General features: G+C 35.8%; 1 protein-coding gene across 17 annotated transcripts in view; it reads right to left on the bottom strand.

Moving 5' to 3' along the window:
* KIF5B (kinesin family member 5B) overlaps positions 1-14250 on the bottom strand; it is a 46644-nt gene that overhangs the window by 4781 nt on the left and 27613 nt on the right. For 5 of the 17 annotated variants that reach the window (XM_081553690.1, XM_081553696.1, XM_081553697.1 and 2 more), the window contains 11 exons: positions 13797-13940; positions 7541-7729; positions 6777-6894; positions 6012-6073; positions 5806-5915; positions 4668-4769; positions 3866-3926; positions 3686-3757; positions 3223-3327; positions 1928-2144; positions 1237-1387 (listed from right to left, as the gene is read on the bottom strand). In XM_081553690.1, coding sequence (XP_081409816.1) covers positions 1257-1387; positions 1928-2144; positions 3223-3327; positions 3686-3757; positions 3866-3926; positions 4668-4769; positions 5806-5915; positions 6012-6073; positions 6777-6894; positions 7541-7729; positions 13797-13940 — 1311 coding nt within the window. In that variant the 3' untranslated portion in view covers positions 1237-1256. Of the gene's footprint in view, positions 1-620; positions 1388-1923; positions 2145-3222; positions 3328-3685; positions 3758-3865; positions 3927-4667; positions 4770-5805; positions 5916-6011; positions 6074-6776; positions 6895-7540; positions 7730-13790; positions 13941-14250 lie in introns of those variants that run through there. The other 12 variants (XM_081553701.1, XM_081553702.1, XM_081553704.1 and 9 more) reach the window with 5 other exon arrangements.

The following is a 14250-nucleotide window of genomic DNA, read 5'->3' as shown; positions in this document are numbered from 1 at the left end:
TGAATTCTCCAGAATGCTGCTTGATATTCTACTCAAATTGCAAGCGAATGTTATGCAAAAATGATAAAGTAAAAACAAGGAAGATTAAAATAAAACAACTTTAGGGTTTGTCAGAAACGAAACCAGTTAACTATCTCATAATTATACTCTATTTTTTAGTTTCCTTAGTTTCCAAACCACCTACACACTTGGGACTTTCTAATTAAATCTGATAAAATATTAGGCAGCTATATTTAGCCATGTTGTATTAAGAAAATGTTCACAATATATTGCCAAGTTAAAAAAGCATGCTATCAGATAGCATATTCAGAATAGCATAGTATACTGGTAGTATGTTACAGTTATTTACATTTTAACCTTCCTAATTTAAAAGTTATAATATTTAAAGAAAGTTCCAGAAGGATATATATATTGGGTGGTATTTCCAGATGATATGTATCTTCTTGCCTTGTGATAATTGTCTATCCTTTGATAGGGTGCAGGTATTACTTGTATTTAGAAAGAAACAAGTAAGAACTCATAAATCAGTCAGAAAAACTACTCACAATAAGTAAAACGGCAAAGGATACAGGAAAAAAAAAAGTATATAAATGGGCCAATAAATATATGAAAAATTCAAATTCATTCATAAATCAATGAGATGTTTATTCCAGCCTATTAAACTGGACATTTAAAAACTATTAATACTGGCAAAGATGCAACAAAATAGACAGTGTCCTGGGCTACGATACAATTTAGCACAGTCATTCAGATAGCAGTGTGTTAGTATGTGTCAAGAATCTTACAAATGTTCACTTTCTTGTGATTCCACTTATGGGAATCTTCTGGAAATAATCTGAAAGTAAGGAGGTATAAAAAGATGTTTCATTACTTCAAATTTCATACATGAAAATTTCAACACTGGAAAATTCCAAGTATGAAAAAATTAACATAATTAAATATTCAGTAAAATAGCCATAAAACCATGGTATTTACACTAGATAATAGTTAAGTAAGAGCTTTAAAAAAAATGACCCAATATTAGGTTAAAAACAGTAAGAACACAAATTTGAATATGCAAATACGATCTGAATTATGAAAAAACTCTAAAGGAAACCATGGTAAGCTACTCTCAGAATCCCATTATAAAAAGAAATCATGCTACTGATGTTAGAATCCAAAAAAGTATTTAACCACCAGTGGCTGAACAACTTCCACGGAGAGCTGTGATTCAAAAGCCAGAGAGAGATCACAAACCCGCGGGTGTCGTGGGGAGTTTACACCTGCTTGCCTCCTCCACCTCGCACAGCCACCGGCTGGCTGTTCTGAACAAATGCACCTCCTCCACGAATCGCACTTGGATGAGTAGGAGAAGCTGCTGGATGTTGCCCGGGACGAATAGGTTTAGCTAGTATGAAAAACAAACACTTACTTTAGAATAAATATCACACGACCACAATGACTTATTAAGTCTCTTCTCTTTATTTACAACAAATTCCCAAAGGTTTTTCCTTTGGCTTTTTGTTTCTCAGCAAACCCTTCCATCTCTTTTTCTTTTCAGATACATCCTTTTGTCGAGGACCTATACAATCCTTAAAAATCTTGTTGAAAGGTTAAATTTAATAACCTCTTAAAAACCTTATTCCTGTATCACTGCTTTACAATTAAAGCACAAGATACCGGATGGTATCTTCTTGCAAGTCTCTTCTTGCTTTAATAACAGTGCTCTTTATAGTTTCTCTAAACCTGACCAGTCTTGCTCATCTAGTTCTGACTTAGCTCCTTCCCCTGCTAAGGTGGCTATGTCTCAAGGCTCTTCCCTCCCAACAGTGCCACCCTCTGGTAAACTAGAAAATGTAACAAATACCATATGACAAATCAGATTACATTTTCAAATAAATAAAAACATTCAAACCAAAGTTTCATGGTTTTATTGTGTCCTACTAACCAATCTGTGCAGAATGTCCTCTTCTGGCCATATTCTTTGACCTGACTGCTTCCTTTATACGATCTACTTCCTGCTGATAGCGTTTGCGATCACGAGATGCATTTTCTTTGGCTTCTTTCAGTGCAGATTCCAAAGCTTTCACCCTCTCAGCTGTAGCTCTGAGTCGCTTTTCCAGCTTAGGGAGCTCACAGCGAAGATCTGCATTATCACGTACCAGCTAAAGGTAGACACAGAAAACAAGGATTCTGGCTTTACTGATGATTTGAAAAAAATATAAACATTTCATAACTATTCTTGGGAAAAAAAGACAAAAAAACACTACATTTTATGCTAAGGTTTTCCCACAGCTAGTTTAATTTAGGCAGCAACATGTGGATAATACATATATCTATAAATATACTCACATGTCTCCCACCAAATATAATTTCATTCAATATTCAGGGGCTGGTGAGACTGTTCTTCCCCCATGACAATACGTTATAACATAGCATTAGGTCTCTTCATTAAGAGACTCATCTGGTAGACATGAAAATCCTTTTAGATACAGTAAGACCCACAAGTAAACATAAACTTAACAAGTCCTTAATAAGTGCTGAAAGAAAGGCTAAAATTTCCTGAACCTCACTCTAGTGCAAACACCAGGTTTATAGTAACAAAGGCATAGAACAATTAAGTATGCCAAGGAGCTTAAAAAATAAGTAACTGAATCACATTATCAAGCCTTAATAGAAGAAAAAAGTAAACAAAACAAACAAACCCCACAGTTAAGTATTCCTCTCTCTTTTTTTGGCCACACTGTATAACTTGTGGGATCTTAAGTTCCCTGACCAGGGATAGAATCTGGACACCCCCCCCTCCAATAATGAATATGTAGAGTCCTAACCACTGGACTGCCAGGGAAGTCCCTACTTAACAAAAAAAAAACGAACTGCCTTGTTATTTTATATATTTCACACTCTGAGGTATTAAATGTATGAAGACCAAAAAAAAAAGAACGGTATTTTAACTTAAAGACTTGTCTCCCAGAGATTTAAAAATGACCATGAATAAATTAAGGAAACTGACAGACCTGAAGCCCTACAAAGAAAATAACAACCCATCTTTTTACTGGCCTCTTGATAAAAGGCTGTTAAAAATAGTAACTAATGTAAAAATTGCTAGTGGTTTCTTTATATAATTGCATGACAGACTAACAGAATGGCTCAGGGTATGAAAATCCTTAGGACTCTTAAGATTCAAATGCTTGTCACTCCTCAGTTTTTACTGCAGCAACACCGCAATAGACTCTTTATTACCTGTTTGTGGACTTTGGTGAGTTGTTCCAGATTATTTTCAAGAAAGGAGATTTTCTGCTTCTGAGCAGCACTGCCTCCAGTGTCATCTGAATCAATCTCAGCACTCTAGAAAAAGATCAGTCAATGCTATGAAAAAATATTACCGGATCAAATAAAAGGTCTAAGCTTAACTACTATCAAAACTGTTATGACAGTGTAAAGTTATTTCACTTGTGAATACAATTAGACACAGAAAGCACTACTGTAAGGCAAAAGGAGAAGGGGGCGGCAGAGGATGTGATGGTTAGATAGCATCACTGGCTTAATGGACATGAATTTGAGCAAACTCTGGGAGACAGAGGAGGTCAGAGGAACAAGGTGTGCTGCAGTCCATGGTGCTGCAGAGTCAAACATGACTTAGCGATGAACAACAGAAACAACAAGCACCATTACATAAATATCCACCTTGGTATTATTTTATTACCTTTTTAACCCTGGTGGCCAGGTCCTGAACAAAGAGCTTCCGCAGGTTGTGTAAAGTCTGAAGTTCCTTTGCCTTGAATTAAGAAAGCAGTGTTTTTAGAAGCTGGTCTTCAAATTTACTAAAACCAGGAGAAGAATCCTAAATATCCCCCAATCCTATTTATTTCCAAGTTTTTCTTACCACTGTCTCTTCCAAACCTTTCAAGTCTTGTCTTGCTTGTTCTCGTCTATCTTGCATAACCCTGAACAGTAGGAGAATATACAAATACAATAAATATGGGCTCAACTTTGAGTTCATAAATTCTAGTTTTATTTAGCACAAGTATTCAATCAAATACTTTTATCTGACAGGATCAATGCTTAAATTCATATACGAAAAATATCTTATTTTGAAAAAATTTACCAATGTTTAGGTCTTCCAAAGAAATTTCTATATGCCTTACAATCTTCTAAAATCTATAGGTTATCAGGAAAGAACTGTCACAATACAGCAATGGGAGAGATGAAAGAATATGTGGCAGAATTTAAGGAATAAGGAGTGGTTCTTTCTGCATTTTAGAATATGCATTATCATATAGCATATCAGAAACAACTCTGACTAATGGAAAATTACAGATTATAAATTACGGAAGACAAAAAAGAATGCGTTTTTATGCAAGATCAAATCTGACAAAAATTCAGTTTTTGTGGCAGATCCTGAAATCTAAACTTTTAAATGTCACGCTTTAGGTTTATTTTTATGAGGATCTTGAAGTAATCTGAATCTTGATTATCAGTGAAATATAAGACCTTGCTTTCACTAAAGTACAAGAATGTATTGCATGTTTTTAGGTATAAATCAAATCAACTCAGAGGGTTTAAGAAAAACACCCCTTAGCCCACACAAAATGAAACATTTATCCACTGAATGTAACTGAAAGCAATGCCTGTAATTCTCTAATTTAGTTTTTTATTTTTAAAGTTGAGTCAAAACATCTACTCACGTAAGTTCATGTAGTTTTCTGCTCTTTTCCTGATCAGTAGCTTTCAACTTTTCATGTTCTACTCTCAGGCGTTCTTGCTCTAACATCATTTTCTGGTTTTGGCTGACAAAATAAAAAACACCTCACAAGATCAACATCATCATTTTCTGAATGCTGTAATTAAAAATTTTCAAAATCTTAAATTCTGTAATCTCACCATTCACATACACCAGGCCTCCTCTTTTAGGCTGCCATCCCGAAAGGCAGAAAGAGGATCTGGCCACATTCAGCCATATGATATTTTTCAGTTTGGTTTGAAACCATATCTTGATTTCATGTTTCATCCTCCTGAATTCCTTCCCTAAATCCATTAACAAAAAGTTCCATGTCCCAAGCTTTGTCATCATTTTTTGTTACTCTCCTTTGCCTCCTACTCAAATCATGATTTGGTCAAAGGCCTCAAATTTCTATCAATTCTATGCTATATGTGTATGACTGTGGAAGTAAGAAAAATATGTTCTAGAAAAACTAAGACAACCACTCATTTAAACAAACATTTCTAAAACCTACAATTTTCATAAAGTTTTTCTCAGGAATTCCCTGGTGGTCCAGTAGTTAAGAATCCACCTTGCAATGCAGGAACTCGGGTTCAATCCTTGGTCGGGGAACTAAGATCCCACATGCCGTGGGGCAACTGAGCTCTCATGCCTCAACTAGAGAGCCCAAGTGCTACAAATTACAGAGCCCAGATTCCCTAGAGCCATGTACCACAATTAGAGGGGCCTGCATGCCCCAAACAAGAGCCAATGCAGCTTAAAATAAATAATTTTTTTAAAAAGCGTATTTTTTAAAAATGTTAAGGAAAAGATCTGGAGAAGACAGTGATGTGTATCTGAAATAATGGTTAAAGTTGGGGAATATTTTTCTTTTTACTGAATATCTACATCAAAAGACCTAAGAAAAATTTTCAAGAAGTTCCACTCACAAATGAAGATTCTTTATTTTCAAGTCAAAAATTGTTTCAAAGAAAAATGCAGGTTAGAAACATTAGAAATAAGGATATGTTACCCATTAGTGACCTTTTATGTCCTCCTGTCTAAACAGTTAAGTCTTTCCAAGTTAGTTTCTACTACCTCAGAAGAAAAGAAAGTACACTTACTCTTGAAGATCAGTAATAAGTTTCTCTTTTGCCTCGACTTCATCTCTCAAACTACTAATTTGTTTTTGATGAGTTTCTCTGTGGCTTTGGATCTGCTGTTCAACAGCTTGCTAAAATAATTGGGGGAAAAGGATTTTATGTCAGATTAATCATGATTAATAATGATGAATTAAAGCCATTAGAGTCCAATGTTACACCAATCTTACCTTAACTTCATTTGCCGTCTGAACCTTATTCAAGTGCTCCTTTTCCATTTCGTGCACTTTCTCTGTTTGGGTGGGAAGAGAAAACAGAAGAGAGTTCTTGATACAAACCAAGAGGCAAATGGGTTTTATGACTTATGAGGCTAGGTTCCTTAATGGGCTTTCTCTGGTGGCTCAGTGGTAAAGAATCCTCCTGCCAACGCAGGAGACATGGGTTCGATCCCTGGGTGGGCAAGATCCCTCGGAGAAGGAAATGGCAACCCACTCTAGTATTCTTGCCTGGAAAATCCCATGGACAGAGGAGCCTGGCGAGCTATAGTTATGGAAGAGTCAGACATGACTGACTGACTAAACAATTTTCCTTAACAGTACTTGACTTTAAATTACCCAAATGCCACATAGTAAATTTTACTCAGTACATACTGATTAGTAACCGTAGTTATATTCTTTGTATTGATATTATGGTTTCCTTTACTTTCTTTGCCAAATTCTGGAATAGATGTGCTAGCATGTGGTAAGGAAACAAGACAGCTTTCTAAGTCCCCTGTGTCAGCTTAGAAATTCCTAGATTGGTCACTTCCATATTCAAAAACAATTTCAAAAATATGTTTCAAAGCCACACTAAAATGTAATATTTACTATTCCAATTGGTCTGTATTCCTACTAGTGTATTCTCCATCAGTGTGAATATATGTTTACTACAATCATACTGAAGTCACTAACAGTTTATAAAACAGATATAACTCATGAAAAACTGGAAGAGAGTACCTTGTGCTCGAAGCTGGACTAGCTCTTCACTGAGGGAATCAACAGACTCCTCCAGCTGTCTTTTCTTTTGCTCCACATTTTGAAGATACTCAGTCAATGATTTGATTTTGGCTTCGTGCTTTTGAGGAAAATAAACTGTTATGAAGTGGAATAAAACCTCTCATACACACTCAGTTGTTCAGAATATTTGAGAGTAAGCAAGATTTATCAATATATTAAACATAAAATAAACTTACAGAACAAGATACTTAAGACCAAAATGTTCAGGGGCAAGTTTTTACAATGATCAAGAATTTAATCAATGAAATGGTCATCTGTGCAGTTTCTAACACTTACAAAATAAGGCACTTTAAAGGCTGATTTATGAGGTAATATTCTTACTGTTATCTCCAACTAACATTAACCTCTTCCTTTCCCCTCCAATTCCTATCCTGCTGAATGGTCTCATCCATTTAGTTGCCAAAGCCATATAACTGGCCCTGCAGTTTTGCTTATGCTAGAATTATTCCAGATTCTTCAATAGTCATAAGTCACAGCTTTCTAGTAAATTCCTATACTTAACATATACATGTCACCAAATATAACAGTTAAATCATTCATGTTATCACACTGCAGCTCGAGTAGGAAAAAGTAGCCGAATTAACTGCTTAATGTTGTTACTCAAAATAACCTACAAAATGTCATTTTTTTAGAACTTTAACAATAAATAAAATTTATATGTGGCTGTTCAAAAAAATGAGGAAGGTTTGTTTTGTAACACATACTTGAGAGATACGAAGCTGGCATGCTGCTAACTCCTTTTCATTTTCTTCCATTTTTTTGTTGCTCTCAGTTTGTGTGCTTTCTAACTGTTTGCAGCGTTTCACCATGGTTTTTACTTCTGACTTCATTTTGCTAATGTAGAGCCTTGCAACAGTGAATTCTTCATCTATCATGCCAGTTCCCTCGGGCTGCTGTTAGAAAAGGAGAAACAGAAATGAAAGATAAAAAAAAGTCTTTTTGTGTGTGTGTTTACCCAATTAGGTTCTAAAATCTTAAACAAAATTAAATACTTTTAATATTACTCAACATCTGTAAGAAGTTTGGAATTTTTTATTAAATATTATTTTTACTAAAGGGTAAGTAAAGGAGAGCTTAATTTTTGCCTTCCTTACCTTCTAAACTTAATGTTAACATACGCCTACAGGGAAAAAAAATGCAACATGTAAACAAACAAAACTAATGAACTCTGCCTCTTTCAATTTGTGGATTTCTTCCTCAAAGGCGCTCAGTAAATTTACTGTTTTATGTGTAAGTCCAGTTCAAAACTTAACAAATAATGATGTTTAGGTGGCTGGAAAAGAATGACTTTTAAGTTCACTAAGGAGGAACTGTGGTCAGTACACATTCCTTAGTAATTTTCATGAGTTTCATTACAAAATTCCAGTACAATATTCAGTGTCAAAAAATAAGGAGCTCAGGGGAATTCCCCAGTGGCTGAGTGGTTAGGACTCACTTTCACTGCTGGACCCCGGGTTCAATCCCTGGTTGAGGAACTAAGATCCCACAAGTCACACGGTATAACCGAAGAAATTCCCCAAACCCAAAAACACAAAAATAAAAAACAAACAAAAAAAGAGCTTCACCCTTCCACTAACATCTGCAACAAGACAAGGATGCCTACCCTCACCAGTTCTATTCAACATAGTACTGGAAGTTCTAACCACATCAATCAGGCAAGAAAAAGAAATAAAAGATATCCAAATTGAAAGGAAATAGGTAAAACTATCATATGTAGACAATACACTATATATAGAAAACCTTAAAGAATCCACACAAAAACGAGAATCGATAAAATGAATTCAGCAAGGTGCTGCTGCTGCTGCTAAGTCGCTTCAGTCGTATCCGACTCTGTGCGACTCCATAGATGGCAGCCCACCAGGCTCCGCCGTCCCTGGGATTCTCCAGGCAAGTATACTGGAGTGGGTTGCCGTTTCCTTCTCCAGTGCATGAAAGGGAAAAGTGAAAGTGAAGTCGCTCAGTCGTCTGACTCTTAGCGACCCCATGGACTGTAGCCTACCAGGCTCCTCCATCCATGGGATTTTCCAGGCAAGAGTACTGGAGTGGGGTGCCATTGCCTTCTCTGATTCAGCAAGGGAGCAGGATACAAATTAACATATAGAAATTGGTTGCATTTCTTTACATTAACAATAAAATATCAGAACGGCAATGTAAAAAACCCCAGTATTCTTTAAAATCATATCAATAAATATATAAAACAGGAATAAACCTGAACCATGTAGGCAGAAGACTTACATGCTGTAAACTACAAAACATTAATAAAGGACACTGATGTTTATTCAAAGAAATGGAAAGATATTCCATGTTCTTGAACTGCAAGAATTAATATTGTTAAAATGGCCATATTACCCAGAGCAAGCTATAGATTTAATGGGATTACTATCAAATTACCCATGACATTCATCACGGAACTAAATAATCCTAACATTTATATGGAACCATAAGATCTAGAATTGCCAAAGCAATACTGAAGAAAAAGCAGGAGGTATAATCCTCCCAGACTTCAGACAATATTACAAAGCTACAGTCAGCAAAAAAGCATGATACTGGCACAGAGAACCCAGAAATAAACCCATACCTATGGACAATTAACCTTTGACAAAGATGGCAAGAACATACAATGGGAAAAAGTCTTTTAGCAAATGGTGTTGAGAAAGTTGGACAGCCAGATGAATCAATGAAGTTAAGACACCCCTTCATACCATGCACAAAAATAAACTCAAAAGGGCTTAAAGACTTAAACATTAGGAATGACACCATAAAACTAGAAGAGATTATAGGCAAAATATTCTCTGACAAATCACAGCAATGTTTTCTTAAGTTCAGTATCCCAAGGCAGCAGAAATAAAAGCAAAAGCAAACAAATGGGACCTAATCAAACTTACAAGCTTTTGCAAAGAAAAGGAAACCATAATCGAAACAAAAAGACAACCTACAGAATGGCAGAAAATATTTGCAAATGATGAGACCATCAAGGGCTTAATTTCCAAAATATACAAACAGCTCATACAACTCAACAACAAAACCAACACTCCCCACCCCTCATAAGCGGCAGAAGACTTAAACAGGTATCTCTCCAAAGAGGAAATACAGATGGCCAAAAGCACATGAAAAAATGCTTAATATCACTAATTATTAGAGAAATGCAAATCAAAAATACAATGAGGTACCACCTAACATTGGTCAGAACGGCCCACATTAAAAAGTCTACAAATAACAAATGCTGGAGAGGGTGTAGAGAAAAGGGAACCCTCCTATACTGCTGGTGAGAATGTAAACTGGTGCAGCCACTATGGAGAACACTATGGAGGTTTCTCAAAATAAACTAAAAATAGAATTACCATATGATCCAGCAGTCAGTTCCACTTCTGGGCATCACCTAGTATTTGCCAAGGGGCAGGGAGGGAGGGGGAAGGAGGGAGTGGGAGGTTGGGATTAACAGATGCAAACCAGTATATATAGAACGGATAAACAACAAGGTCCTACTGTATAGCACAGGGATATATCTTCAATATTCTGTGCTAAATCATAATGGAAAAAGAGTATGAAAAAGAATGTGGATCTATGTATAAATAAATCACTCTGGTTTACAGAAGAAATTAACACAATATTGTAAATTAACTATACTTCAACTTAAAAATAAGGGGCTTGAGAAGAAAGAAGTAAACCTGTCTTTGTGTGCAGATGACATGATTGTTTAAAGATAAAAACTCCTGGAACTAATAAGCCATTATAGCAACATTATATGCAACATCGTTGCATACAACGATACAAGATTAACTTACACAAAAGTCAATCACTTTCCAATATACTAGCAAAACAAGGAAACAAGGAAATCTGAAACTAAAAACCTCTCTTTCTGATGTCATTCATATTATCACTTAAACAGCCAACATAATACTGAAGAACAACAAAGGTGGAGGACTGACACTATCCAACTTCAGGACTTACTAAAGCTACAGTTATCAAGATGACATGGTACTGACAAAAGAACAAACAGGTCACTAGAAAAGAATCAAAAGCCTAGGAATAGCATACACAAATACAGTCAATTAATCTCTGACAGAGGACAAAGGGAATTCAATGGAAAATGAACAATCTTTTCAGTAAACTGCTGGAAAAACTAGTGATCCACATGTAAATACCTCATTGAAAAAAATGAACTCCCAATGGATCATATACCTAAATGTAAATTCAAAACCAAAAAACTTCTAGAAGATAACAAATGAGAAAATCTAGGTGACCATGGGTTTGGAGATGAGGTTTTCAAGTGTAACGCCAAAACCATAATCCATGAAGAAAAAGAATGGCAAGCTGGACTTCATTAAAAAGATAAGCCAGACTGGGAGAAATATCTGCAAAACACATACCTAATGAAGGACTATTATTCAAAACACACAAACAGAACTCTTAAAATTCAAGGTAAGAAAATAAAGAGTCCAAAACGCAAATTAAAACAACAGTATGCTATGGCTGATTCATGTTGATGTACAGCAGACACCAACACAATATTGTAAAGCAATTATCCTTCAATTAAAAACAAAAACAGAAACACCAAAACTGTGTGATAATGTCACATATCTGTTAAAAAGGCTCAAACCAAAAAAGTGATGACATCAAATACTGGTGAGGATGTGAATTAACAGAACTTTCATTTTATTGCCGGTGGGAGCAAAAAATGCTACAAGCCAATTTCAAACACAGTTTGGGAGTTTCTTACTAAGCTAATATAGTCTTAACCTATGATCTAGCAATCATGCTTTTAGTTATTTTAACCCATCGAATCAAAAACTTATGTACTCAGAAAAACCTGCACATGAATGTGTTTACAGCAGCTTTAAACTGGAGGTAACCAAACTGGCTTTCAACAGGTACCTACCTACATACAAAAGGGCTTCCCTGGTGGCTCAAATGGTAAAGAATCTGCCTGCAATGCAGGACACCAGGTTCGATCCCTGGGTCTGGAAGATCCCCAGGAGAAGGGGATGACAACCCACTCCAGTATTCTTGCCTGGAGAATTCGGTGGACAGAGCCTGGCAGGCTATAGTCTATGGGGTCAGAAAGAGTCAGACATGACTGAGCAACTAACACTTTCACTTTCTTTTACACAGAAAAATGAAATGAGCTATCAAGCTAAAAGAAGTCATGGAAAAACCTTAAATGCACACTGCTAAGTAAAAGAAGCCAGTATGATACAGCTAATACTGTATGATTCCACTTACATGACATTCTGGAAATGGCACAACTAGAGGCAGTTAAAAAGATCAATGTTTGCTAGTGATTCAGGGGAGAGGGATGAGCAGGTAAAGCACAAGCAACTTGTTAGGACAGTGAAATGATTTTGATACTGCAATGGTGGATCTATATTATGCATTCATCAAAATCCAGAGACTTGTATAACAAAGAGTGAAACATAATGCAAAACATGCAAAACAAAGAGAACTCAAGCAGTGCTTACTGATGATATTTAACAGGAAAAGAATTACATGCAAAACATAAGAATATTGAGGATCCTTTTTTTTTTTTTTTAAAGAACCTATTTGCAAGTCTGACTTGTTTTCAAAATACTACAATGGTTTAGTGACAAAAGCGGTTTAGATGTCTGGTTATCACTGGCTGTGCCACAAGACATAAGCCAGCCTTACTCTTTATCTACCTTTACCACTTTTTCACTCACTAAATTATTTGAACATGAAATGGATGAAAAAAGTGAAAAGTGTTAGTTGCTCAGTCGTATCCGACTCTTTGTGACACCATGGACTGTAGCCTGCCAGGCTCCTCTGTCCATGGAATTCTCCAGGCAAGAATACTGGAGTGGGTTGTCATTTTCTTCTCCAATGAAATGGAAGGATTTTTCTAATAACAAGCCACAAATATACAAAGAAAAATTTGAACATGTTTGCAGTGTTAAGAATACGAGGGAAATCTACTTTTTTTTTATCCCAGAAGATTCCAACAGAACGTGATCAATCTCACAGACTTCACCACAAACAGGACAGGGCAGGATGTTCAGACTGACAGTGAAGAAAGAGCAAGTCACATCATTCAGTGTTTAACAACACTCTTCTGTTCTGATCAGGTGAGCCAGCATTAAGAAATGACACACTTATGAGAATGAATCCTTGCCTCCATCAACAAACAATAGCTCGGAATAACACCAGAAGGAAAGTGTGCCCCACAGTGAAAGCTTTTATTTCATTTTCAACTCTTGTTAAACAGGGCTGCTTAGCTGGCTTTCACTATAAACTCAAGTATAAATTTGCTCTCCTTGTCACCAGAACTAGGCTTTAATTTTAAAAAAAGGAAGTTCATACGAATATCTACTGCAACATACAAACCTTTCATGTTATGTGCATGTTTTTTCAGTTAAGAGTCTAGTTTGTATTTTTGATCTAAGTTTTAAAATCTACCAGGTCGCAATTTTTCTTAACTACACACTAGTGCTAATATAACTAGTATCCACACCCTGAAAAAGATTATTAGAAAAGAAAAAATGTAGCAAAATTTTGACAACTGATTAAGGTTCACAATATTGTCCTGTTTACTACTGTGTATGTTTGAAAAATTTCAAAATATAAAGAATTAATTAGCAGTGCTCACCTTTTATCTTTTTAAACACTTAGAGCAACCAGAAGCTAATTTACTTACAGTTTACTCCTGGAGCTATTGTTCCAATTACACACTTTCTGTGTAGTAATTTATTAACAATAATTTCTAAGTGCAAAAATCTTTACATAGAGAAGAAAACCAAACATGTGGTCCAGATAAACGCTATTGACTGAGCATGTCTCTTTGAGCACCCTTCCTCTCCCTCTTCCTCATCTATTTAAAATGAAGGTAATACCCTCTACTACAGATGGGTCTTAGAGGAGATGACAGGTATGAAAAGAACTTTGTGAAAAATGAAAGCGTGAGTTCTATATAGATAATCATGCTTACTCTCGGGTAGTTACAATTACCTTTACGTCGTTGTTTCCCACAGCAATTCCTATTTCTGCTAGGTCTTTTAGTAAAGATGCCATCATCTCTGCTGCTCTTTTTTTCTGGTGGTTGGTCATTTCCTTAAGTTTCTGAAGCTCAGCATCTATACTTGCTAAACTTGCCTAATAGAACAAAACACAAAAGGTACAGTGAAATCTATTAAATGAAAGATCAACTCAAATATTGACAGGTATTTTCATTTAGTACTCACAAAACCATTATTTTCTGCTTTCATTTTCTTGAATTCTCTACTGAGTTCTGGGCTAGCTCTCAGCTCAAATTTAAAATGCATTTAAGGCCTAAGAGGATCATGTAAAGTAGCCATATTATAGTTTCATCAAGAGCAGACAGTCTGTATTACTTCACTCATTTTTGAGATTGGATGTTTTCTACCTAGAAATGGAAAACTTTCAAATTAACTAGATTTGATTT

This window comes from Giraffa tippelskirchi, chromosome 13 (assembly GCF_054371585.1).
Source record: "Giraffa tippelskirchi isolate mGirTip1 chromosome 13, T2T-mGirTip1v1.2.pri, whole genome shotgun sequence".
Lineage (NCBI taxonomy): Eukaryota > Metazoa > Chordata > Mammalia > Artiodactyla > Giraffidae > Giraffa > Giraffa tippelskirchi.
The sequence above is the reverse complement of the archived record's forward strand: the minus strand, read 5'-3'. Positions and strand labels throughout refer to the sequence as shown.